General features: G+C 48.2%; 1 protein-coding gene across 1 annotated transcript; it reads left to right on the forward strand.

Annotated features, from left to right (window-relative positions):
• Positions 1-4449: 4449 nt before the first annotated feature.
• LOC135568910 (uncharacterized) lies at positions 4450-25391 on the forward strand. The gene is made up of 2 exons (XM_065015697.1): positions 4450-6148; positions 24239-25391. The coding sequence occupies exons 1-2, from the start codon at positions 4690-4692 to the stop codon at positions 24826-24828; spliced, it is 2049 nt and encodes a 682-aa protein (XP_064871769.1). The 5' UTR covers positions 4450-4689; the 3' UTR covers positions 24829-25391.

Raw genomic sequence — 25391 nt, forward strand, 5'->3', positions numbered from 1 at the left:
GCTTGGCAGTGACAGTACTTTAACCATGTAGACCCCTAACTAGGCAGTGACACTTCTTTAACCATGTAGACCCCCTAGCTAGGCAGTGCCAGTCTTCCTGCATTCACACGTGTCTATAGGAATACTCTTATGCATTCACACATTTTACTATAAGAATACTGTGTGTGTGTGTGTGTGTGTGTGTGTGTGTGTGTGTGTGAGTGAGAGAGTTACATATGCATGTGTGCCTAACCTGTCAAACGGTGTAGTGGTCTACCAGCTGCTTCTACGCATCACCTCTCACTACTCTTAGTCGCTGAACCATGATCCTCCAGTTTGTTTATTTACCCTTCTGATACCCCAGTCCAGGTCAGCATGCTTGGTTGACTAACGTACATGAAATGGGTTTGAACCATCAGGTCAGAGAATAGCACAGACAGGGAGGGAACTGAAGGGAGGGTATGGAGAATGTCTGTGGGAGGTTGTGGAATGCTCATAAAGTCATATTGATACATTGACTATAGATCTTCATTAGGAGTGCTTGTCTCTCTGCTCTCTATGTAAAGGGTGGGGTTTTAATCTACTGTAGACTGGGTATAGAGTACTTGCAGGTACCAATGAACAAGCAGCAAAGCACAACCAAACAAGAATAGTTTATGTTGTCCAGTGCTACACTCTTAGAAAAAAAAGGTTCCAAAAGGGTTCTTCGGCTGTCCTCATAGGAAAAACCTTTTTGGTTCCACTTAGAACCCTTTTGTGTTCCATGTAGAACCCTCTGTGGAAAGGGTCCTACATGGAACCCAAAAGGGTTCTGCCTGGAACTAAAAAGGGTTATTCCAAGGGCTCTCCTTATGGGGACAGCTGAAGAACCCTTTTAAGTTCTAGATAGCAAAAACAATTCTAAGAGTGCAGCAATGTTTTGATGTAGTTTACCCTTCTATCTGTGCTCTAGATACATAATAAAGCTGAATGTCATGGAAGATGTTTGGACTGTTTTTTAAATGGTTTTTATTTCACCTTCATTTAACCAGGTAGGCTAGTTGAAAACAGGTTCTCATTTACAACTGCGACCTGGCCAAGATGAAGCAAAGCAGTTCGACACAGAACAACACAGTTACACATGGAATAAACAAACATACAGTCGATAATACAGTAGGAAAAAAAAGTGTGTATGTATATACAGTGTGTGCAAATGAGGTAAGATAAGGGAGGTAGGCAATAAAATAGGCCATAGTGACGAGGTAATTACGATATAGTAATTCAACACGGGAGTGATAGATGTGCAGAAGATGAATGTGCAAGTAGAGATACTGGGGTGCAAAGGAGCAAAATAAATAAATAAATACAATATGGGAATGGGTTAGTTGGATGAGGAGTGTTAAGCATGTCCCAGTTTAGGTCACAAGCAGCACAAGCTCTGAAGATAGATGGGGGGCAATCAATTCACATATGGTGTCCAGGGCACAGCGGTGAAAGACTTGTTTCTGGAAAGGTGGATTTTTAGAAGTAGAAGCTCAAATTGTTTGGGCACAGACCTGGATAGTATGACAGAACTCTGCAGGCTGTCTCTTCAGTAGATTGTCACTCCGCCCCCTTTGGCAGTTCTATCTTGTCCGAAAATGTTATAGTTAGGGATGGAAATTTCAGGGGTTTTGGTGGTCTTCCTAAGCCAGGATTCAGACACGGCTAGGACATCCGGGTTGGCAGAGTGTGCTAAGGCAGTGAATACAACAGACTTGGGGCGGCAGAGTAGCCTAGTGGTTAGAGCGTTGGTCTAGTAACCGAAAGGTTGCAAGTTCATATCCCTGAGCTGACAAGGAACAAATCTGTTGTTCTACCCCTGAACAGGCAGTTAACCCACTGTTCCTAGGCCATCATTGAAAATAATAATTTGTTCTTTAACTGACTTGCCTAGTAAAATTAAAATAAACGGTTACAGAAGTCAACAAATGAGAGCACCTGGGGAATGGAAGTGGAGCTAGGGGCTGCAGGGCCTGGATTAACCTCTTCATCACCAGAGGAGGAGTAGGATAAAGGTATGGCTAAAGGCTAGTTGTCTAGTACGTTCAGAATAGAGAGTAAAAGGAGCAGGTTTCTGGGCGTGATAGAATAGATTCAAGGTATAATGTACAGACAAAGGTATGGTAGGATGTGAATACAGTGGAGGTAAGCATAGGCATAGAGTGACGATGAGAGAGATATTGTCTCTAGAAACATTGTCTTTTAAACCAGGTGATGTCACCGCATGTGTGGGAGGTGGAACTGAAGGGTTAGCTAAGGCATATTGAGCAGAGCTAGAGGCTCTACAGTGAAATAAGACAATAATCACTAACCAGAACAGCAATGGACAAGGCATATTGAAATTAGGTGAAAGGCATGCATAGCCTAGTGGTCATAGGGGTCCAGTGAGTAGTTAAGCTGTCTGGAGACACGGAGATTCAGACAGCTAGCGGGCCGGGGACAGCAAGCTAGCAGAAGGGCCTTAGAGGTGCTTCGCTACGGAAGAAGTCTGTTGTAGCCTTCTCATGCGGTTCCATCGGCAGACCAGCCGTGATGGATTAGTAGGGTTCCGTGATGGATTAGTAGGGTTCCGTGATGGATTAGCAGGGTTCCGTGTAGTAAAGGTGCCCAGTCCAATTGGCAAAATAAGCAGGTTGTTGGGTAGCATCCAGCCATTTTAGCTGCTGTGACTTCATAAGGAAGGTATTCACTCCTCCGTTCCATGGGTGATTTACCCTGAGAGGAGAGGGTTACCTGGGCACCATGTCAACTCACAGAGGGAGGGAGAGAGTGAAGGTAGGGAGAGGAGGGAGGGAGGGAGAGGAGGGAGGGAGGGAGGGAGGTATGGAGAGGAGGCAGAGGGAGGGTGGAGAGAGAGAGACAACTTTGTTGTCCATCTTAGCTATGAATTAAGCTGGATTTTGTAAACGCTATTTTACAATTTGAATGTGGTTTACTGGTAAGTGGAATAGAACAGAACAATTGTATTATGCCAATCAGATTGAGAAACTTCTCTGGGCTTGCTTTTGAGCCAATAAATCAACTTATTTTTGACTCCATTGGAAATAAACAGTGTGAAAACCCAAGACTGGTGGAGAGAGGCCCATGCCACACTGGCAAGCCAGAAGAACATCCATTTTATTACCATTTCAAACCAGTCCAACTGAACCATAACAACCTACAGTTATCATCACACCAGTTCAAACCAGTCCAACTGAACCATAACAACCTACAGTTATCATCACACCAGTTCAAACCAGTCCAACTGAACCATAACAACCTACAGTTATCATCACACCAGTTCAAACCAGTCCAACTGAACCATAACAACCTACAGTTATCATCACACCAGTTCAAACCAGTCCAACTGAACCATAACAACCTACACTTATCATCACACCAGTTCAAACCAGTCCAACTGAACCATAACAACCTACAGTTATCATCACACCAGTTCAAAACAGTCCAACTGAACCATAACAACCTACAGTTATCATCACACCAGTTCAAACCAGTCCAACTGAACCATAACAACCTACAGGGGTTTAGGAGGGGTAGCAGGGTTGTGGGAGGTCTGTCTGTGTCAGGAGGAATGTGCAACAGCTGGATAGTGAAGGCGGACAGGGACAGGGGTGACGGGGTAACTGGGCATCAGGGGCACCCAGGACTGAGCCAGGCTGTGGGAACCATGGAGCGGGGAAATTACTGGAAGTTTTTCTCAGATGAGGCAATGGGCTGGCCGTTAGGCCCCTGGGGCCGAGAGCTTAAAACATCTATCAGATACGCTCCTCCTGAACCTCTCTGCTCTCAGCTGTTCTCCCTCATTTTCTTCATCCTTCGCTCTGTCTCATTTGGTCACTCACTCACTCACTCACTCACTCACTCACTCACTCACTCACTCACTCACTCACTCACTCACACAGCTGTAAAATAATGAATGACCTCAAAGGTATGGCCAGTTATGTCATATATTTTTACAAGAGCTGTGAGTAGATGATGGAGTTCACCAACCTATTCACATTTGTAATGGTAGTGGTGGCTATATGAACCCAGTGAATGGGTCTCCCTCCCTCTCTCTCTGTCTCTCTCTGTGTGTGGTGTGGTGTGTCTTCTGTGTGTGTGTGTGTGTGTGTGTGTGTGTGTGTGTGTGTGTGTGTGTGTGTGTGTGTGTGTGTGTGTGTGTGTCAGTGTGCATGTTCTCTTCATTGAGGACCGTGTGTATGAGGGGGACACACTCATCAACCTAGCAACAGGAGGGAGGGGCCAGAATGTGAGGGAGAAATTCATATTTACCAATGAAGCCCCTCTCGAGCACAGTAACCCCGCCTCCTCATGTGGATTTGTGTGTGTGTGTGTGTGTGTGTGTGTGTGTGTGTGTGTGTGTGTGTGTGTGTGTGTGTGTGTGTGTGTGTGTGTGTGTGTGTGTGTGTGTGTGTGTGTGTGTGTGTGTGTGTGTGTGTGATTCTGCAGTGGACTGGCGCATGGAGTGAAACAGTGAGCTGTGCTAGAGGGAGGGTCAGTGTGTGTGTGCATGCTAACAGTGTGCCTTATGGACAGAGGGGGCTTGAGTGACTGTTGACTAGCCGGCTAGTAGGTGGAGGAACAGTAAGAACACAGACAGAACTCCGTGCTTGTGTGATCCAGTGTTTGTTGTGGAATCTATACTCTCAGACTAGGAGGTTCTGGGTAACGGTGGGTTGAAGGAGCGGGATGTCTAAGATGACGTTGTGGTTGGGCCTCCTCCTGGCTCTCAGCGCAGGTCGTCTGGATGCTTGGTTCTGGAACAAGGACCTTGATCCTACTACCCAAGCCCCAACGAAGGCTCCGCCACTGGGCAAGGCAGGAGGACAGCTCAAGAGAGGTGAGGAGAACCTGGCAGGGGTTGGGGCAGAAATCATCAACGTGGCTGATGGGATCCGTAAGTTTGTGCAGACGTGGGACGCGACCCCAACCACTTGGACTGACAGAGGAGTGGCGAGCCCTACCACAAAGACGGTTAATAAGGAGGAGTCTGGGTCTGGGGAAGGATCTGGGTCTGGGTCTAAGGAAGGGTCTGGGGAAGGATCTGGGTCTGGGTCTAAGGACGGATCTGGGTCTGGGGAAGGATCTGGGTCTGGGTCTAAGGAAGGATCTGGGTCTGGGGAAGGATCTGGGTCTGGGTCTAAGGAAGGATCTGGGTCTGGGGAAGGGTCTGGGTCTAAGGAAGGATCTGGGTCTGGGGAAGGATCTGGGTCTAAGGAAGGATCTGGGTCTGGGGAAGGATCTGGGTTTGGGTCTAAGGAAGGATCTGAGTCTGGGGAAGGATCTGGGTCTGGGTCCAAGGAAGGATCTGGGTCTGGGGAAGGATATGGGTCTGGGTCTAAGGAAGGATCTGGGTCTGGGGAAGGATATGGGTCTGGGTCTAAGGAAGGATCTGGGTCTAAGGAAGGTTATGGGTCTGGGGAAGGATATGGGTCTGGGTCTAAGGAAGGATCTGGGTCTGGGTCTAAGGAAGGATCTGGGTCTGGGTCTAAGGAAGGATCTGGGTCTGGGTCTGAGATGGGTTCAGGATCAGGGTCTGGTTCAGCGTCTGGTGTAGGGTCTGGGTTTGGATCGAGGGCTGAGTCTGGTGTAGGTTCAGGGACCGGTTTGGGTTCGGGGTCAGGGCTTGGAGAAAGGGAAAGCTTGGTTTTCCCCACTAACCTAACAGGGGTGGTGGAGGATGTCCTCACAGGGGTTGAGGGGGTGAAACAGGGCGAACCAAAGACCAACCTCTCTGACATCACTTCTCATGACCACAATGGAACCTGCCACCTCGTGTCCTCTGATTGGCCGATCTGCATATCAAGGGGGTCGAAGCATTTCTCGCTGCCCAACTTCCTGAACCACACCTCTGTGGAGGAGGTTGGCGTGGCCCTGAGAGAGTGGGCGTGGCTGGCCAAGGCGGGGTGCCACCATGGAGCCGAATGGTTCCTCTGCCTCCTCCTGGTGCCCAGGTGCCCGCTGCCTGGCCAGGTGCTCGACAAGGTTCCCCTTCTGCCCTGCTGCAGCTTCTGCCAAGTCCTGCAAGACAGCTGCTGGCCAGCCCTGGATGACGGGCGACTTCCTGTAGAGTGTAATTTGCTGCCCGACAGGGATCAGGAGGCGGGGTTGCGGTGTCCGCCATGCGTGTCAGTTAGTCATCGGAAAGGTAAAACCGCGGGTTAGAATGTATCCTGTTTGGAGATACATTTTGAATCCGGTTGTCTGGTCAGCTGTGTGTGTGTGTGTGTGTGTGTGTGTGTGTGTGTGTGTGTGTGTGTGTGTGTGTGTGTGTGTGTGTGTGTGTGTGTGTGTGTGTGTGTGAGAGTGTGTGGGCGGGCATGTGCACGTTTAACACACCTTTGTGAAGCAGCATTGACACGCGTTATCCTTGTGTGGACTTTCAGTCAGGGACTGCTGATGATTGTACCTTGTTTTGGGGTCAATCATACTCCACTGCACGTGCTCAGAAGTGTGACATGAACACAAGCATGACTGACCGGCACTATAGACCACCAACCTGGGACCATTTGCATGTTGTGTATGAATGTTAACGTTAATAATAATGTTTTGTCTGCGTAGAGTGGAGACAACCCATGAAATATACACGAAGCATAAGACAAAATCATGCTACAGCATGTTGTTTTCCGACAATGGAAAATACATTTCCTGCATTCTTCCCAATGCAGCATTTATGAGTATTCAGCTATGCTCGTACTGTAGGTTGGACTTGTGATTCATGTGATGCAGTAAAGAAGCAAATGGAGAAGTGGAAAATGCACACTGTTTAGAATCTGTTCTCCAGGGTTCGGCCCCACAAAGGGACAGGAAGACTTCTATAAGCTCTACCTGGGCTTTAGCTCGGCAGGCTATGGCAGCTCAATAAATCATTCCCTGCTGAGTATGCATGGGAGTCTGAGTTCAGAGTCACAGGACATTAAACGCATCAAGCCATATTTGTCACACAGCTGTTTTCCCGTGGGGATTTGTAAGTGCTCAGGTTTCTTAGCATGTTATTGAAAATGTTTTCCATTGTCCGTGTTAACTTTACTTTTACCAAGTAGGGTAGGAGTTTAGATAAAGTTGAAAAGTTAGCGTAAACCATAGTCCTATAAAATAGGGGTTAGGCTGGAAAGCCACTATTTTTGGAAGGCTCATTTAAAAGAAATGCATAGCAGTGTACTAGTATATATATACAGTGGGGCAAAAAAGTATTTAGTCAGCCACCAATTGTGCAAGTTATATACTATTTTTCACCATAATTTGCAAATAAATTCATTAAAAATGCTACAATGTGATTTTCTGGATTTTCTTTTCTCATTTTGTCTGTCATAGTTGAAGTGTACCTATGAAGAAAATGACAGGCCTCTCATCTTTTTAAGTGGGAGAACTTGCACAATTGGTGGCTGACTAAATACTTTTTTGCCCCACTGTATGTCACTGTTTTCCTTTAGTTGTAATACATGACAGAATAGGTCAATATGAGACATGATAGAAAGACTGTTTCCTTATATTGGCTGTATTCATTTCATCGTAGTTTGTCTTGTTTTTGCCCGACAAGATAAATTACTTCAGAACATGTTCATTTGGTGCTTCTGTTTGCCAAGCAAAGCAGTGGAACAGCACGTGCTTGTCAGCATGTCGTTCTCTTCTGGGATGCATTCCTAGACTTGTACATACACACTGAATCACACACACACACACACACACACACACACACACACACACACACACACCACACACACAGTGCACTCTTTCCTTTGTTTACTTGAGTTCACTTGTCATTTGAGATGGGAGTTTAAATGGAAAGTCCCTGTTTTGTTGTGGAGTTGACGTTAGTCTGTTTTATGGGGACTGTCCCTTAGGCCTCTCTACCACTGTTGTGCCTTTTTCTATTCCAGTATCCTGTTTTACTGAGTTCACTAAGTGTGTCCTATCAGCATGAGAGGTGGAGATGGATGAAGGGATGCATGGGTTGATGGGTAGGCTGATGATGGACCTATAGGTAGAAGGATGGAAACAAACTATTACAAACAGCCATCTTAAGATTTGACTCAACTATCTGGCTGAAGAGGGTCAACCATCTTGTCTCTGTCAATCTACAAAGCATTTTCAGGCCACTATCTGTACCAATGGAATTTGGCTTGGTGGGCGACAATCAATCCGACCTTTATCGAGATTCGAGATTCACCACCTTCCTTTCATTGCCATCTTTATATTACACAGCCTCCATACTGTATTCTAGTATTTCTGGGACGCAATCAATGTCTGAAATCAGTGAGCATGAGGTTTGGAGTGTAGAATGTTTCTCGGAGGAGTGAATGATGCCTTCTCAGCAGAGCAGACTACTGCAGTCTGAACAATGGTTTCATCTCATCCACACTGGTGCTGTTATGGACAGTATGGGGTGCGTGGCTGGGGGTGGTAGATTCATGGACAATGATCTGCTCTGGGGAAGAGAGTTGCGATTCTGTCCTCTGGTTTGGGAGAAAGGGTGAGGGTGTCCTTGCGTTCCCCCTTCCAACAAGGAACTGTCTGATTCGGACCAGACCGGGGCACGGAATCTCCACGAGGGGTCATGGGTCGCACCCACATTTTTACACAGTGTGTCAGTGACAGTTGGATGTAAAGGGTCGAAATGAGTCAATGAAACGTCCAGTCATCCATGTGAAGAAGAGTAAAGAGAAAAACAGAGAAAGAGAGAGTCATTTGTGTCGGGGATTTACCAGTTCATTACATGTGAAGGTTCACATTGGTTCACTGGGAAACAAGTGGGTGGTATAGCATGCTTGTTGCCCGCATTGATGTTATCATGCAGTGGATCATGTTTCGTAATAAACAAGTGTTGATTTTTGTAATATCTGTTATTTAAATGGATGTTATAGGTATGTAGGTAGCAAAACCCTTGCTCTACAGTATACCAACTCAAATCACTGCAGACAGTTGAATTCCCAGAGGATTCCAAGTATGGGCAAAATCTCTGAAAGATGGGCCCTTGCCAGAGAAAACCTTGCTGCTGTGGCACCAAATGTTATGTTATGTTATGTGTGACCAATCCAACCATTAGCTTGAATAGCAGAATGGGACTGATTTTCAGCAAATTGAGCCAATGTACAAGGTTGGATTTAGTGATGTCATCTTTGTGGAGTGCTCTGGTTTCTTGTTTCCTGTTCCTCCATCAGTCATCTTTAACTGATATGGATTAAGGGCTGACCTGGGAACAGTGGAAATGCCATAGATGTTACAGCTGTGTTGCCTCACTCTGAAGTGTTAACTGATGGGCTTTCAGTTCTGGCACTGCTCCCCCTTTCTGTAGCTCTCCAGGTCCAGTTGGTCTGGTCATCTGGGATGTGTCACAGCTGGAGAGGTTGGACCATTCAGACTTTCTAACAGGGGGGGTCCTTGGAGAGGATGGAAAGTGGCGTTAGATACTCTATATCTCAAACACCAGCTGACATCTGTCTGTTTCTGGTACAGTAAGATCAGTGTTTCACATTAAAGCCTGTTCCAATGGTCTTTGATGGGCTCGTCACCACCTCTAACAAGCATTGCAAGTTAGCACCAATAAACAATGATGATGGTTTCACTTTTGGCTACGTACATTTATTTTATTTATTTTTTTCCCCTTTTTCTCCACAATTTCGTGGTATCCAATTGGTAGTTACAGTCTTGTCCCATTGCTGCAACTCCCGTACGGACTCGGGAGAGGCGAAGGTCACGAGCCGTGCGTTCTCTGAAACACAACCGTACCAAGGGTTGCTTCTTGACACAATGCCTGCTCAACCCGGAAGCCAGCCGCACCAATGTGTTGGAGGAAACACCGTGCACCTGGCGACCGTGTCAGCGTGCACTGTGCCCGACCCGCCACAGGAGTCGCTAGTGCGCGATGGGGCAAGGACATACCTGCCGGCCAAACCCTCCCCTAACCCGAACGACACTGGGCCAATTGTGCACCGGCCCATGGGTCTCCCGGTCTCGGCCAGCTGCGACAGAGCCTGGACTCTAACCAGGATCTCTAGTGACACAGCTAGTACTGCGATGCAGTGCCTTAGACCACTGCGCCTCTCGGGAGGCCACCGGCTACTTACATTATTGTAATGAAAGTACATTCTTATGTCCGTAAAAACTTTTTTTTTTTTTTGCTGGGTTAGTGTCTGCGGTAGTGTTGGGTTAGTGTCTGTGGTAGTGTTGGGTTAGTGTCTGCGGTAGTGTTGGGTTAGTGTCTGTGGTAGTGTTGGGTTAGTGTCTGCGGTAGTGTTGGGTTAGTGTCTGTGGTAGTGTTGGGTTAGTGTCTGCGGTAGTGTTGGTTAGTGTCTGCGGTAGTGTCTGCGGTAGTGTTGGATTAGTGTCTGTGGTAGTGTTGGGTTAGTGTCTGTGGTAGTGTTGGGTTAGTGTCTGCAGTAGTGTCTGCGGTAGTGTTGGTTAGTGTCTGCGGTAGTGTCTGCGGTAGTGTTGGTTAGTGTCTGCGGTAGTGTCTGCGGTAGTGTTGGGTTAGTGTCTGTGGTAGTGTTGGGTTAGTGTCTGCAGTAGTGTCTGTGGTAGTGTTGGGTTAGTGTCTGTGGTAGTGTTGGGTTAGTGTCTGTGGTAGTGTCTGTGGTAGTGTTGGGTTAGTGTCTGCGGGAGTGTTGGGTTAGTGTCTGTGGTAGTGTTGGGTTAGTGTCTGGGGTAGTGTCTGTGGTAGTGTTGGGTTAGTGTCTGTGGTAGTGTTGGGTTAGTGTCTGCAGTAGTGTCTGCGGTTATGTTGGTTAGTGTCTGCGGTAGTGTCTGCAGTAGTGTCTGCGGTAGTGAAAGGTTAGTGTCTGCGGTAGTGTCTGCGGTAGTGTTGGGTTAGTGTCTGCAGTAGTGTCTGCGGTAGTGTTGGTTAGTGTCTGCGGTAGTGTCTACGGTAGTGTTGGGTTAGTGTCTGCGGTAGTGTTGGGTTAGTGTCTGTGGTAGTGTTGGGTTAGTGTCTGCGGTAGTGTTGGGTTAGTGTGTCTGCGGTAGTATCTGCGGTAGTGCTGGGTTAGTGCCTGCGATAGTGTTGTGTTAGTGTCTGCGGTAGTGTTGGGTTAGTGTCTGCGGTAGTCTAGGGTTAGTGTCTGCGGTAGTGTTGGGTTAGTGTCTGCGGTAGTGTTGGGTTAGTGTCTACAGTAGTGTTGGGTTAGTGTCTGCGGTAGTGTCTGCGGTAGTGCTGGGTTAGTGTCTGCGGTAGTGTTGGGTTAGTGTCTGTGGTAGTGTTGGGTTAGTGTCTGCGGTAGTGCTGGGTTAGTGTCTGCGGTAGTGTTGGGTTAGTGTCTGTGGTAGTGTTGGGTTAGTGTCTGCGGTAGTGTTGGGTTAGTGTCTGTGGTAGTGTTGGGTTAGTGTCTGCGGTAGTGTTGGGTTAGTGTTGGGTTAGTGTCTGCGGTAGTGTTGGGTTAGTGTCTGCGGTAGTGTCTGCGGTAGTGTCAGTGGTAGTGCTGGGTTAGTGCCTGCGATAGTGTTGGGTTAGTGTCTGCGGTAGTGTTGGGTTAGTGTCTGCGGTAGTGTTGGGTTAGTGTCTGCGGTAGTGTCTGCGGTAGTGTCAGTGGTAGTGCTGGGTTAGTGCCTGCGATAGTGTTAGGTTAGTGTCTGTGGTAGTGTTGGGTTAGTGTCTGTGGTAGTGTCTGCGGTAGTGTTGGGTTAGTGTCTCTTTAGTAGTGTTGGGTTAGTGTCTGCGGTAGTGTTGGTTAGTGTCTGCGGTAGTGCTGGGTTAGTGCCTGCGGTAGTGTTGGGTTAGTGCCTGCGGTAATGTTGGGTTAGTGCCTGCGTGTAGTATTGGTTAGTGTCTGCGGTAGTGTTGGGTTAGTGACTGTGGTAGTGTTGGTTAGTGTCTGCGGTAGTGTTGGGTTAGTGTCTGCGGTAGTGTTGGGTTAGTGCATGCATTGTTTAGGCCACTCACTTCACAAAATGATGCTGCCATGTTATTCCAAATATGGAAGTTCATGATATTGCAGGTGACATACAGAGATCAGGTGACTATTTAACAGACATACAGTGCATTCAGTATTCAGACCCCTTCACTTTTTCCAATTTGCAGTCTTATTCTAAAATTGATTAAATTGTTTATTTTCCTCATCAATCTACACACAATGCCCCATAATGACAAAGCAAGAACAGGTTTTTAGATTTTTTGCAAATTTAAAATGTGCACTGTAGGCCATGGATTTTCCAATCTGGGGAGGTGGGAATATATTCCCTATTGGGATGGGACATCTGTACTACGTAATCAACAGGATATTCCCTTAATCTATATCTGACTGGGAATCCCTGGAACGCTGTAAGGTTCCCTATTACTGCAGTGCTGTGGAACGTCTCTGAGCGTTGCCAGGATAGCGTGAAGGATCAGACCAGTGTGGAGAATCATGGAATCATGTCAGATTGGGAACAGGGAAGGGAAGCTGCCTGCCTGGCCAGCCTCCCTGGTCCCATGTGGCTCAGCTGCTAAATGACTGAAATGAAATGTGATCCTGGGATGTGGTGGTGGTGTTCCCACGTTCTCCTCTGTCAACACGACATCTGCCTGCATGGGAATCCCCATTCAATGCAGTGCAACTCAGTCCCAGTTGATTTTGTATAGTGCAGTACAAGTGAGTGAGTAGATGGATTCTCTGTTATGACATCCATGTTGGTAAACATGGCTGGTATGTAACTGGCAATACTTTCTGACAGCTATAGTGGATACATTCCATATTCCTCTTTTGTTCTGCCTCTCTTATCTAACTTGTTTTTCATTATCGTTCCTTGTTATGTTTGGTAGACAGAAATCAGTTACTCCCTGAGGCTCTTTTGTGACTCGGGTTAGTGTTGAGTTAGTGTCTGCGGTAGTGTTGGTTTAGTGTCTGCAGTAGTGTTGGGTTAGTGTCTGCGGTAGTGTTGGTTTAGTGTCTGCAGTAGTGTTGGGTTAGTGTCTATGGTAGTGTTGGGTTAGTGTCTGCGGTAGTGTTGGGTTAGTGTCTGCGGTAGTGTTGGGTTAGTGTCTGCGGTAGTGTTGGTTAGTGTCTGCGGTAGTGTTGGGTTAGTGTCTGCGGTAGTGTTGGGTTAGTGTCTGTAGTAGCGTTGGGTTAGTGTCTGTGGTAGTGTTGGGTTAGTGTCTGCGGTAGTGTTGGGTTAGTGTCTGCGGTAGTGTCTGCGGTAGTGTTGGGTAAGTGTCTGCGGTAGTGTCTGCGGTAGTGTTGGGTTACTGTCTGCGGTAGTGTCTGCGGTAGTGTTGGGTAAGTGTCTGCGGTAGTGTCTGCGGTAGTGCTGGGTTAGTGCCTGCGATAGTGTTGTGTTAGTGTCTGCGGTAGTGTTGGGTTAGTGTCTGCGGTAGTCTAGGGTTAGTGTCTGCGGTAGTGTTGGGTTAGTGTCTGCGGTAGTGTTGGGTTAGTGTCTACAGTAGTGTTGATTAGTGTCTGCAGTAGTGTCTGCGGTAGTGCTGGGTTAGTGTCTGCGGTAGTGTTGGGTTAGTGTCTGTAGTAGTGTTGGGTTAGTGTCTGCGGTAGTGTTGGTTAGTGTCTGCGGTAGTGCTGGGTTAGTGCCTGCGATAGTGTTTTGTTAGTGTCTGCGGTAGTGTTGGTTTAGTGTCTGCAGTAGTGTTGGGTTAGTGTCTGCGGTAGTGTTGGTTTAGTGTCTGCAGTAGTGTTGGGTTAGTGTCTATGGTAGTGTTGGGTTAGTGTCTGCGGTAGTGTTGGGTTAGTGTCTGCGGTAGTGTTGGGTTAGTGTCTGCGGTAGTGTTGGTTAGTGTCTGCGGTAGTGTTGGGTTAGTGTCTGCGGTAGTGTTGGGTTAGTGTCTGTAGTAGCGTTGGGTTAGTGTCTGTGGTAGTGTTGGGTTAGTGTCTGCGGTAGTGTTGGTTAGTGTTAGTGTCTGCGGTAGTGTTGGGTAACAAGTGTTGCGGTTAGTGTCTGCGGTAGTGTTGGGTTATTTTTTTCCTTTTGTCTGCGGTAGTGTCTGCGGGTGTTGGGTTCTGTCGGTAGTGTCTGCGGTAGTGTTGGGTAAGTGTCTGCGGTAGTGTCTGCGGTAGTGCTGGGTTAGTGCCTGCGATAGTGTTGTGTTAGTGTCTGCGGTAGTGTTGGGTTAGTGTCTGCGGTAGTCTAGGGTTAGTGTCTGCGGTAGTGTTGGGTTAGTGTCTGCGGTAGTGTTGGGTTAGTGTCTACAGTAGTGTTGATTAGTGTCTGCAGTAGTGTCTGCGGTAGTGCTGGGTTAGTGTCTGCGGTAGTGTTGGGTTAGTGTCTGTAGTAGTGTTGGGTTAGTGTCTGCGGTAGTGTTGGTTAGTGTCTGCGGTAGTGCTGGGTTAGTGCCTGCGATAGTGTTTTGTTAGTGTCTGCGGTAGTGTTGGGTTAGTGCCTGCGGTAGTATTGGTTAGTGTCTGCGGTAGTGTTGGGTTAGTGACTGCGGTAGTGTTGGTTAGTGTCTGCGGTAGTGCTGGGTTAGTGTCTGCGGTAGTGCTGGGTTAGTGTCTGCGGTAGTGTTGGGTTAGTGACTGCGGTAGTGTTGGTTAGTGTCTGCGGTAGTGTTGGGTTAGTGTCTGCGGTAGTGTTGGGTTAGTGTCTGCGGTAGTGTTGGGTTAGTGTCTGCGGTAGTGTTGGGTTAGTGTCTGTGGTAGTGTTGGGTTAGTGTCTGTGGTAGTGTCTGCGGTAGTGTTGGGTTAGTGTCTGCGGTAGTGTTGGGTTAGTGTCTGCGGTAGTGTCTGCGGTAGTTTTGGGTTAGTATCTGCGGTAGTGTTGGGCTTGTGTCTGTGGTAGTGTTGGGTTAGTGTCTTAGTGTCTGCGGTAGTGTTGGGTTAGTGTCTCGGGAGTGTCTGCGGTAGAGCTGGGTTAGTGTCTGCGGTAGTGTTGGGTTAGTGTCTGCGGTAGTGCTGGGTTAGTGTCTGCGGTAGTGTTGGGTTAGTGTCTGCGGTAGTGCTGGGTTAGTGTCTGCGGTAGTGTTGGGTTAGTGTCTGTGGTAGTGTTGGGTTAGTGTCTGCGGTAGTGTTGGGTTAGTGTCTGCGGTAGTGTCTGCGGTAGTGTTGGGTTAGTGTCTGCGGTAGTGTCTGCGGTAGTGGTTAGTGTCTGCGGTAGTGTTGGGTTAGTGTCTGCGGTAGTGTTGGGCTTGTGTCTGTGGTAGTGTTGGGTTAGTGTCTGTAGTGTCTGCGGGAGTGTTGGGTTAGTGTCTGCGGTAGTGTCTGTAGAGCTGGGTTAGTGTCTGCGGTAGTGTTGGGTTAGTGTCTGTGGTAGTGCTGGGTTAGTGTCTGGGTTAGTGTCTGCGGTAGTGTTGGGTTAGTGTCTGTGGTAGTGTTGGGTTAGTGTCTGCGGTAGTGTTGGGTTAGTGTCTGCGGTAGTGTCTGCGGTAGTGTTGGGTTAGTGTCTGGGTTAGTGTCTGCGGTAGTGTTGGGTTAGTGTCTGCGGTAGTGTTGGGTTAGTGTCTGCGGTAGTGTTGGGTTAGTGTCTGTGGTAGTGTTGGGTTAGTGTCTGTGGTAGTGTCTGCGGTAGTGCTGGGTTAGTGCCTGCGATAGTGTTGGGTTAGTGTCTGCGGTAGTGTTGGTTAGTGTCTGCGGTAGTGCTGGGTTAGTGTCTGCGGTAGTGTTGGGTTAGTGCCTGCGGTAGTGTTGGGTTAGTGCCTGCGGTAGTGTCTGCGGTAGTGTTGGGTTAGTGTCTGTGGTAGTGTTGGGTTAGTGTCTGTGGTAGTGTTGGGTTAGTGTCTGTGGTAGTGTTGGGTTAGTGTCTGCGGTAGTGTTGGGTTAGTGTCTGCGGTAGTGCTGAGTTTGTGTCTGCGGTAGTGTTGGGTTAGTATCTGCGGTAGTGTTGGGCTTGTGTCTGTGGTAGTGTTGGGTTAGTGTCTGCGGTAGTGTCTGCGGTAGTGTTGGGTTAGTGTCTGCGGTAGTGTTGGGTTACTGTCTGCGGTAGTGTTGGGTTAGTGTCTGCGGTAGTGTTGGGTTAGTGTCTGCGGGAGTGTTGGGTTAGTGTCTGCGGTAGTGCTGGGTTAGTGTCTGCGGTAGTGCTGGGTTAGTGTCTGCGGGAGTGTTGGGTTAGTGTCTGCGGTAGTGCTGGGTTAGTGTCTGCGGGAGTGTTGGGTTAGTGTCTGCGGTAGTGCTGGGTTAGTGTCTGCGGTAGTGTTGGGTTAGTGTCTGCGGTAGTGTTGGGTTAGTGTCTGTGGTAGTGTTGGGTTAGTGTCTGTGGTAGTGTCTGCGGTAGTGCTGGGTTAGTGCCTGCGATAGTGTTGGGTTAGTGTCTGCGGTAGTGTTGGTTAGTGTCTGCGGTAGTGCTGGGTTAGTGTCTGCGGTAGTGTTGGGTTAGTGCCTGCGGTAGTGTTGGGTTAGTGTCTGTGGTAGTGTTGGGTTAGTGTCTGCGGTAGTGTTGGGTTAGTGTCTGTGGTAGTGTTGGGTTAGTGTCTGCGGTAGTGTTGGTTAGTGTCTGCGGTAGTGTCTGCGGTAGTGTTGGATTAGTGTCTGTGGTAGTGTTGGGTTAGTGTCTGTGGTAGTGTTGGGTTAGTGTCTGCAGTAGTGTCTGCGGTAGTGTTGGTTAGTGTCTGCGGTAGTGTCTGCGGTAGTGTTGGTTAGTGTCTGCGGTAGTGTCTGCGGTAGTGTTGGGTTAGTGTCTGTGGTAGTGTTGGGTTAGTGTCTGCAGTAGTGTCTGTGGTAGTGTTGGGTTAGTGTCTGTGGTAGTGTTGGGTTAGTGTCTGTGGTAGTGTCTGTGGTAGTGTTGGGTTAGTGTCTGCGGGAGTGTTGGGTTAGTGTCTGTGGTAGTGTTGGGTTAGTGTCTGGGGTAGTGTCTGTGGTAGTGTTGGGTTAGTGTCTGTGGTAGTGTTGGGTTAGTGTCTGCAGTAGTGTCTGCGGTAATGTTGGTTAGTGTCTGCGGTAGTGTCTGCAGTAGTGTCTGCGGTAGTGTTGGGTTAGTGTCTGCGGTAGTGTCTGCGGTAGTGTTGGGTTAGTGTCTGCAGTAGTGTCTGCGGTAGTGTTGGTTAGTGTCTGCGGTAGTGTCTACGGTAGTGTTGGGTTAGTGTCTGCGGTAGTGTTGGGTTAGTGTCTGTGGTAGTGTTGGGTTAGTGTCTGCGGTAGTGTTGGGTTAGTGTCTGCGGTAGTATCTGCGGTAGTGCTGGGTTAGTGCCTGCGATAGTGTTGTGTTAGTGTCTGCGGTAGTGTTGGGTTAGTGTCTGCGGTAGTCTAGGGTTAGTGTCTGCGGTAGTGTTGGGTTAGTGTCTGCGGTAGTGTTGGGTTAGTGTCTACAGTAGTGTTGGGTTAGTGTCTGCGGTAGTGTCTGCGGTAGTGCTGGGTTAGTGTCTGCGGTAGTGTTGGGTTAGTGTCTGTGGTAGTGTTGGGTTAGTGTCTGCGGTAGTGCTGGGTTAGTGTCTGCGGTAGTGTTGGGTTAGTGTCTGTGGTAGTGTTGGGTTAGTGTCTGCGGTAGTGTTGGGTTAGTGTCTGTGGTAGTGTTGGGTTAGTGTCTGCGGTAGTGTTGGGTTAGTGTCTGCGGTAGTGTTGGGTTAGTGTCTGCGGTAGTGTTGGGTTAGTGTTGGGTTAGTGTCTGCGGTAGTGTTGGGTTAGTGTCTGCGGTAGTGTCTGCGGTAGTGTCAGTGGTAGTGCTGGGTTAGTGCCTGCGATAGTGTTGGGTTAGTGTCTGCGGTAGTGTTGGGTTAGTGTCTGCGGTAGTGTTGGGTTAGTGTCTGCGGTAGTGTCTGCGGTAGTGTCAGTGGTAGTGCTGGGTTAGTGCCTGCGATAGTGTTAGGTTAGTGTCTGTGGTAGTGTTGGGTTAGTGTCTGTGGTAGTGTCTGCGGTAGTGTTGGGTTAGTGTCTGTAGTAGTGTTGGGTTAGTGTCTGCGGTAGTGTTGGTTAGTGTCTGCGGTAGTGCTGGGTTAGTGCCTGCGGTAGTGTTGGGTTAGTGCCTGCGGTAATGTTGGGTTAGTGCCTGCGGTAGTATTGGTTAGTGTCTGCGGTAGTGTTGGGTTAGTGACTGTGGTAGTGTTGGTTAGTGTCTGCGGTAGTGTTGGGTTAGTGTCTGCGGTAGTGTTGGGTTAGTGCATGCATTGTTTAGGCCACTCACTTCACAAAATGATGCTGCCATGTTATTCCAAATATGGAAGTTCATGATATTGCAGGTGACATACAGAGATCAGGTGACTATTTAACAGACATACAGTGCATTCAGTATTCAGACCCCTTCACTTTTTCCAATTTGCAGTCTTATTCTAAAATTGATTAAATTGTTTATTTTCCTCATCAATCTACACACAATGCCCCATAATGACAAAGCAAGAACAGGTTTTTAGATTTTTTTGCAAATTTAAAATGTGCACTGTAGGCCATGGATTTTCCAATCTGGGGGAGGTGGGAATATATTCCCTATTGGGATGGGACATCTGTACTACGTAATCAACAGGATATTCCCTTAATCTATATCTGACTGGGAATCCCTGGAACGCTGTAAGGTTCCCTATTACTGCAGTGCTGTGGAACGTCTCTGAGCGTTGCCAGGATAGCGTGAAGGATCAGACCAGTGTGGAGAATCATGGAATCATGTCAGATTGGGAACAGGGAAGGGAAGCTGCCTGCCTGGCCAGCCTCCCTGGTCCCATGTGGCTCAGCTGCTAAATGACTGAAATGAAATGTGATCCTGGGATGTGGTGGTGGTGTTCCCACGTTCTCCTCTGTCAACACGACATCTGCCTGCATGGGAATCCCCATTCAATGCAGTGCAACTCAGTCCCAGTTGATTTTGTATAGTGCAGTACAAGTGAGTGAGTAGATGGATTCTCTGTTATGACATCCATGTTGGTAAACATGGCTGGTATGTAACTGGCAATACTTTCTGACAGCTATAGTGGATACATTCCATATTCCTCTTTTGTTCTGCCTCTCTTATCTAACTTTTTCATTATCGTTCCTTGTTATGTTTGGTAGACAGAAATCAGTTACTCCCTGAGGCTCTTTTGTGACTCGGGTTAGTGTTGAGTTAGTGTCTGCGGTAGTGTTGGTTTAGTGTCTGCAGTAGTGTTGGGTTAGTGTCTGCGGTAGTGTTGGTTTAGTGTCTGCAGTAGTGTTGGGTTAGTGTCTATGGTAGTGTTGGGTTAGTGTCTGCGGTAGTGTTGGGTTAGTGTCTGCGGTAGTGTTGGGTTAGTGTCTGCGGTAGTGTTGGTTAGTGTCTGCGGTAGTGTTGGGTTAGTGTCTGCGGTAGTGTTGGGTTAGTGTCTGTAGTAGCGTTGGGTTAGTGTCTGTGGTAGTGTTGGGTTAGTGTCTGCGGTAGTGTTGGGTTAGTGTCTGCGGTAGTGTCTGCGGTAGTGTTGGGTAAGTGTCTTAGTGTCTGCGGTAGTGTTGGTTACTGTTAGTGTCTGCGGTAGTGTTGGGTAAGTGTCTGCGGTAGTGTCTGCGGTAGTGCTGGGTTAGTGCCTGCGATAGTGTTGTGTTAGTGTCTGCGGTAGTGTTGGGTTAGTGTCTCGGTAGTCTAGGGTTAGTGTCTGCGGTAGTGTTGGGTTAGTGTCTGCGGTAGTGTTGGGTTAGTGTCTACAGTAGTGTTGATTAGTGTCTGCAGTAGTGTCTGCGGTAGTGCTGGGTTAGTGTCTGCGGTAGTGTTGGGTTAGTGTCTGTAGTAGTGTTGGGTTAGTGTCTGCGGTAGTGTTGGTTAGTGTCTGCGGTAGTGCTGGGTTAGTGCCTGCGATAGTGTTTTGTTAGTGTCTGCGGTAGTGTTGGGTTAGTGCCTGCGGTAGTATTGGTTAGTGTCTGCGGTAGTGTTGGGTTAGTGACTGCGGTAGTGTTGGTTAGTGTCTGCGGTAGTGCTGGGTTAGTGTCTGCGGTAGTGCTGGGTTAGTGTCTGCGGTAGTGTTGGGTTAGTGACTGCGGTAGTGTTGGTTAGTGTCTGCGGTAGTGTTGGGTTAGTGTCTGCGGTAGTGTTGGGTTAGTGTCTGTGGTAGTGTTGGGTTAGTGTCTGCGGTAGTGTTGGGTTAGTGTCTGTGGTAGTGTTGGGTTAGTGTCTGTGGTAGTGTTGGGTTAGTGTCTGTGGTAGTGTCTGTAGTGTTGGGTTAGTGTCTGCGGTAGTGTTGGGTTAGTGTCTTAGTGTCTGCGGTAGTTTTGGGTTAGTGTCTGCGGTAGTGTTGGGCTTGTGTCTGTGGTAGTGTTGGGTTAGTGTCTGCGGTAGTGTCTGCGGGAGTGTTGGGTTAGTGTCTGCGGGAGTGTCTGCGGTAGAGCTGGGTTAGTGTCTGCGGTAGTGTTGGGTTAGTGTCTGCGGTAGTGCTGGGTTAGTAGTGTTGGGTTAGTGTCTGCGGTAGTGCTGGGTTAGTGTCTGCGGTAGTGTTGGGTTAGTGTCTGTGGTAGTGTTGGGTTAGTGTCTGCGGTAGTGTTGGGTTAGTGTCTGCGGTAGTGTCTGCGGTAGTGTTGGGTTAGTGTCTGCGGTAGTGTCTGCGGTAGTGTTGGGTTAGTGTCTGCGGTAGTGTTGGGTTAGTGTCTGCGGTAGTGTTGGGCTTGTGTCTGTGGTAGTGTTGGGTTAGTGTCTGCGGTAGTGTGCGGGAGTGTTGGGTTAGTGTCTGCGGTAGTGTCTGCGGTAGAGCTGGGTTAGTGTCTGTAGTGTTGGGTTAGTGTCTGCGGTAGTGCTGGGTTAGTGTCTGGGTAGTGTTGGGTTAGTGTCTGTGGTAGTGTTGGGTTAGTGTCTGCGGTAGTGTTGGGTTAGTGTCTGCGGTAGTGTCTGCGGTAGTGTTGGGTTAGTGTCTGCGGTAGTGTCTGCGGTAGTGTTGGGTTAGTGTCTGCGGTAGTGTTGGGTTAGTGTCTGCGGTAGTGTTGGGTTAGTGTCTGTGGTAGTGTTGGGTTAGTGTCTGTGGTAGTGTCTGCGGTAGTGCTGGGTTAGTGCCTGCGATAGTGTTGGGTTAGTGTCTGCGGTAGTGTTGGTTAGTGTCTACGGTAGTGCTGGGTTAGTGTCTGCGGTAGTGTTGGGTTAGTGCCTGCGGTAGTGTTGGGTTAGTGCCTGCGGTAGTGTCTGCGGTAGTGTTGGGTTAGTGTCTGTGGTAGTGTTGGGTTAGTGTCTGTGGTAGTGTTGGGTTAGTGTCTGTGGTAGTGTTGGGTTAGTGTCTGCGGTAGTGTTGGGTTAGTGTCTGCGGTAGTGCTGAGTTTGTGTCTGCGGTAGTGTTGGGTTAGTATCTGCGGTAGTGTTGGGCTTGTGTCTGTGGTAGTGTTGGGTTAGTGTCTGCGGTAGTGTCTGCGGTAGTGTTGGGTTAGTGTCTGCGGTAGTGTTGGGTTACTGTCTGCGGTAGTGTTGGGTTAGTGTCTGCGGTAGTGTTGGGTTAGTGTCTGCGGGAGTGTTGGGTTAGTGTCTGCGGGAATGTTGGGTTAGTGTCTGCGGTAGTGTCTGCGGTAGTGCTGGGTTAGTGTCTGCGGTAGTGTTGGGTTAGTGTCTGCGGTAGTGTTGGGTTAGTGTCTGTGGTAGTGTTGGGTTAGTGTCTGTGGTAGTGTTGTGTTAGTGTCTGTGGTAGTGTTGGGTTAGTGTCTGTGGTAGTGTTGGGTTAGTGTCTGCGGTAGTGTTGGGTTAATGTCTGCGGTAGTGTCTGCGGTAGTGCTGAGTTAGTGTCTGCGGTAGTGTTTGGTTAGTAGCTGCGGTAGTGTTGGGTTAGTATCTAAGGTAGTGTTTGGTTAGTGTTGGGCTAACCGGGCCACAGCTGTGACTGCCCTAGCGCCCTGTCAGATCGACCAATAACAGGTGCATCCGATGAGAAGCTGCCTCCCCCTCGCCCTCTCTGCCTCCCACTAATTGGCTGAAATCCCACAGGATCTTCAGCTAAGCTTCGGTTGACTTGCAGGTTTAGAATGTAGATAGCATAACAGCAGTGTCCAGTGAGACCCTAGCTGGCTTAGCAATATGGTGTGGGAGTGAGTACAGACTGTACAGACTAAGTGGTGTTGCTGTGTTAGTGTGTAGAAACATATGTTTGGGATTAGTCCAAAAAGTGTTGAGTCTCTTGTTCCAATTCCTTTTAGGATGAGGTACAATAGTCCTTCTGTATTGGTTGCTGTCCAAGGGCTGCACCCAAGTAGTATCCAATAGTCAAATAAATGCCATTCACACAAGTCACAACTGGAAGTATGATACTAATATGAGACATGATGCATTTTAAAATGTAGGCTTACTCAACCACCTGAAAGGGCATTTATAGATTTAGCCCGTGATAACTTGTAGAATAAACACTGGCTAGAATGCGATTTTAACCAATCAGCATTCAGGATTTAGACCCACCCGTTGTATAATCTTCATTATAAACTGAGTGGTTAGAATCCTGAATGCTGATTGGCTGACAGCCATGGTATATCAGACCCTATACCATAGGTGTTACTGCTTTAATTACATTGGTAACCCGTTTATAATAGCAATAAGGCACCTAGGGGGTTTGTGGTATATGGCCAATATACCACGGCTAATGGCGGTATCCAGGCACTCCGCGCTGCTTCGTGCATAAGAACAGCCCTTATCCGTGGTATATTGCCCATATACCACACCCCCCCCGTGCCTTATTGTTTAAGTATGATATGATATTGCACTTACTTATGAATGCCACTTTTGCCCATTGAGAAGTTAGATCCCCTTAAGGATACACTATTAGCTATTGGAATAACTCCTCATGGTTCAGTCTAGATCCTCTGAGACTTAATGACTTGTGTTACAGAGTTCACTTCCCCTGTTTAAGTTTACATCACTGGAGGGATAGGAAATCTCAAGTATCTCTGGTTCGTGTAACATTCACATTGTACAGTGTGGGCTTTTCTGTAAACATCTGTCATAAATCTACTCTGACAGTTCACCCATGAGAGGATGTCTGTCTGTCCAGTGTTTAGTTCCCTAGAGGTGCTATTTCATGTGAATGTGATGGTTAGTCTCATGTAATTTCCTCATTTCCCTCTAGGCTATTTGAGTCCATGGGAACTGGATTACAGTCAGACGTTTTTCCATGCTAAAACAGCCCAAGTTAATTTGACACAGTCTTTGCCTGCTGAACCCCAAAACTCTCTCCATAAAGGCTTATTTTAATTGTATTTTACATCTACTACCTAGCTTGGTCAGTCAGGCTTACTGCTGAGCTTGAAAGATAATGTGAGCATCATCACATATCATTTTTTGTTGTTGAAACGATGTGGAAACAACGTTGATTCAACCAGTTTTTGCCCAGTGGCCATGTTTACTCCACTGCACATGTATGGGTATGGCCTGAGGCACTCATCCTGGCTAAGTCACTTGGTGAAGCACAGCACACCAATCAAGGCATAATGCTTTCTAATCTGCTACTGCACTGTACCCTTGTACCCTTGGGTAACCTCATGTCAATGATAAAGTACTCTGTGTATGCTTACTCTATGCCCTTAACAACTGACTCAGGATCAGTTTGGCTGTTCAGCTGAGGGTTAAGTTTGGGGGTATGGTAAAGGAAGATGGTACACGCTTAGAAAAAAAGGAGCTGTCTAGAAGCTAAAATGATTATTCGGCTGTCCCCATAGTAGAACCCTTTTTGATTCCAGGTAGAACTAGGGTTGCAAAGCTACCAGTAGTTTACCAAAGATCTTGTCTTCATGTAGACTAGTCTGAAAGAAGCCCTGGGCACTTCATGTAGACTAGTCTGAAAGAAGCCCTGGGCACTTCATGTAGACTAGTCTGAAAGAAGCCCTGGGCACTTCATGTAGACTAGATCTGAAAGAAGTCCTGGGCACTTCATGTAGACTAGTCTGAAAGAAGCCCTGGGCACTTCATGTAGACTAGATCTGAAAGACACCCTGGGCACTTCATGTAGACTAGTCTAAAAGAAGCCCTGGGCACTTCATGTAGACTAGTCTGAAAGAAGCCCTGGGCACTTCATGTAGACTAGTCTGAAAGAAGCCCTGGGCACTTCATGTAGACTAGATCTGAAAGACACCCTGGGCACTTCATGTAGACTAGTCTGAAAGAAGCCCTGGGCACTTCATGTAGACTAGTCTGAAAGAAGCCCTGGGCACTTCATGTAGACAAGATCTGAAAGACACCCTGGGCACTTCATGTAGACTAGTCTGAAATAAGCCCTGGGCACTTCATGTAGACAAGATCTGAAAGAAGCCCTGGGCACTTCATGTAGACTAGTCTGAAAGAAGCCCTGGGCACTTCATGTAGACTAGTCTGAAAGAATTGGACAAATCAGAATGCAAGGTGACATATTTATTATACTGCTATCCAATGTTTTCAGATCTACACAGTGCCCTGGGACCTAAGTTAGGGCTAGTGCTTTGTTTCTGAACTGGGCCAATGGGACTCCTGTACTGTAAGCGCTGGCTTCGTGTGTGTAACCTCACCTCCTGTCCTGTCTCCTCCCCTGCAGCAGAGAGTGGTGTGACTCTACTGCAGCTGATCGGAGACCTGCCTCCTGATGATTCCCAGGCCGGTCCGGGGGGGAAACCCGCCTACTACTTCGGAGGGCAGGACGGGCTGACTGCTGCGGGACAGCCGGCCCTGGCCCACCTCCCCAACCCCTTCTACAGAGACTTCTCCCTGGTCTTCCAAATCCTACCCTCCAGCCCCGGGGTCCTCTTCTCCATCACAGACGCCTCCCAGAAGTTCATGTACGTGGGGGTGAAGCTGAGCGCCCCGGATGCTGACGGCAGGAATCAGAAGATTCTGTTCTACTACACAGAGCCCGACTCTGAGGCCTCGTACCTGGCCGCTAGTTTCACCGTGCCCTCCCTGGACCTAGTCTCCTGGACCAAGTTCTCTCTGTCCGTGTTCAACGACCAGGTGACCTTCTTCATGGGGTGCGACGCCTCTGGGAAGACGGTGAAGTTGGAGCGCTCGCCGGATGACATGGAGCTGGACAGCGGGGCGGGCATCTTCGTGGGTCAGGCGGGAGGCGCGGACCCTGACAGGTTCGAGGTACAGTATGGATCGCCAACCACACCTCTAATGCTGACCTGACCACACATATTTACCTCAAACTTTATTGTTCTCTCATGTAACACATCTTTATTTTTCCCTCATGTAAAACATCTTTATTGTTCCCTCATGTAAAACATCTTTAATGTTCTCTCATGTGAAACATCTTTATTGTTCTCTCATGTAAAACATTGGTATGTATAACTCTTCCTCTAAAGTCTCTGTTGTCCTGCATCCCCACCCTCAACCCTCGCTCTGGTGTCAAACCCCATGTGACCATCACGTGTTTAGACGGGTCAGTGACTATGCTGAGGGGTCAAAGTTGAAAGGCCAGACGTCAGGCCAGGTCAGCAAATAGATTTACTAGAGGGAGGAGGGGTTAGTAGTGCTGTGTTAGTGAGATGTGACTGGCTGTCTGGCTTTCCTGTTGCCAGTGACACATACCTGACTGAGATTCCTGAGGGAGCGATTAGTGAGGGATTTACCCCCAAACAACGTGTGGGTTTAGGTTTCATCTCACTCACACCTGCTGTTTTTAACAGACAGTGTGTTGAAACGTGCATTCTCATAGTCTAACTCTATTAGGCCCCTGGGAGAGATTTAGA

Source organism: Oncorhynchus nerka, unplaced genomic scaffold (assembly GCF_034236695.1).
Source record: "Oncorhynchus nerka isolate Pitt River unplaced genomic scaffold, Oner_Uvic_2.0 unplaced_scaffold_1340, whole genome shotgun sequence".
Taxonomy (NCBI): Eukaryota; Metazoa; Chordata; class Actinopteri; order Salmoniformes; family Salmonidae; genus Oncorhynchus; species Oncorhynchus nerka.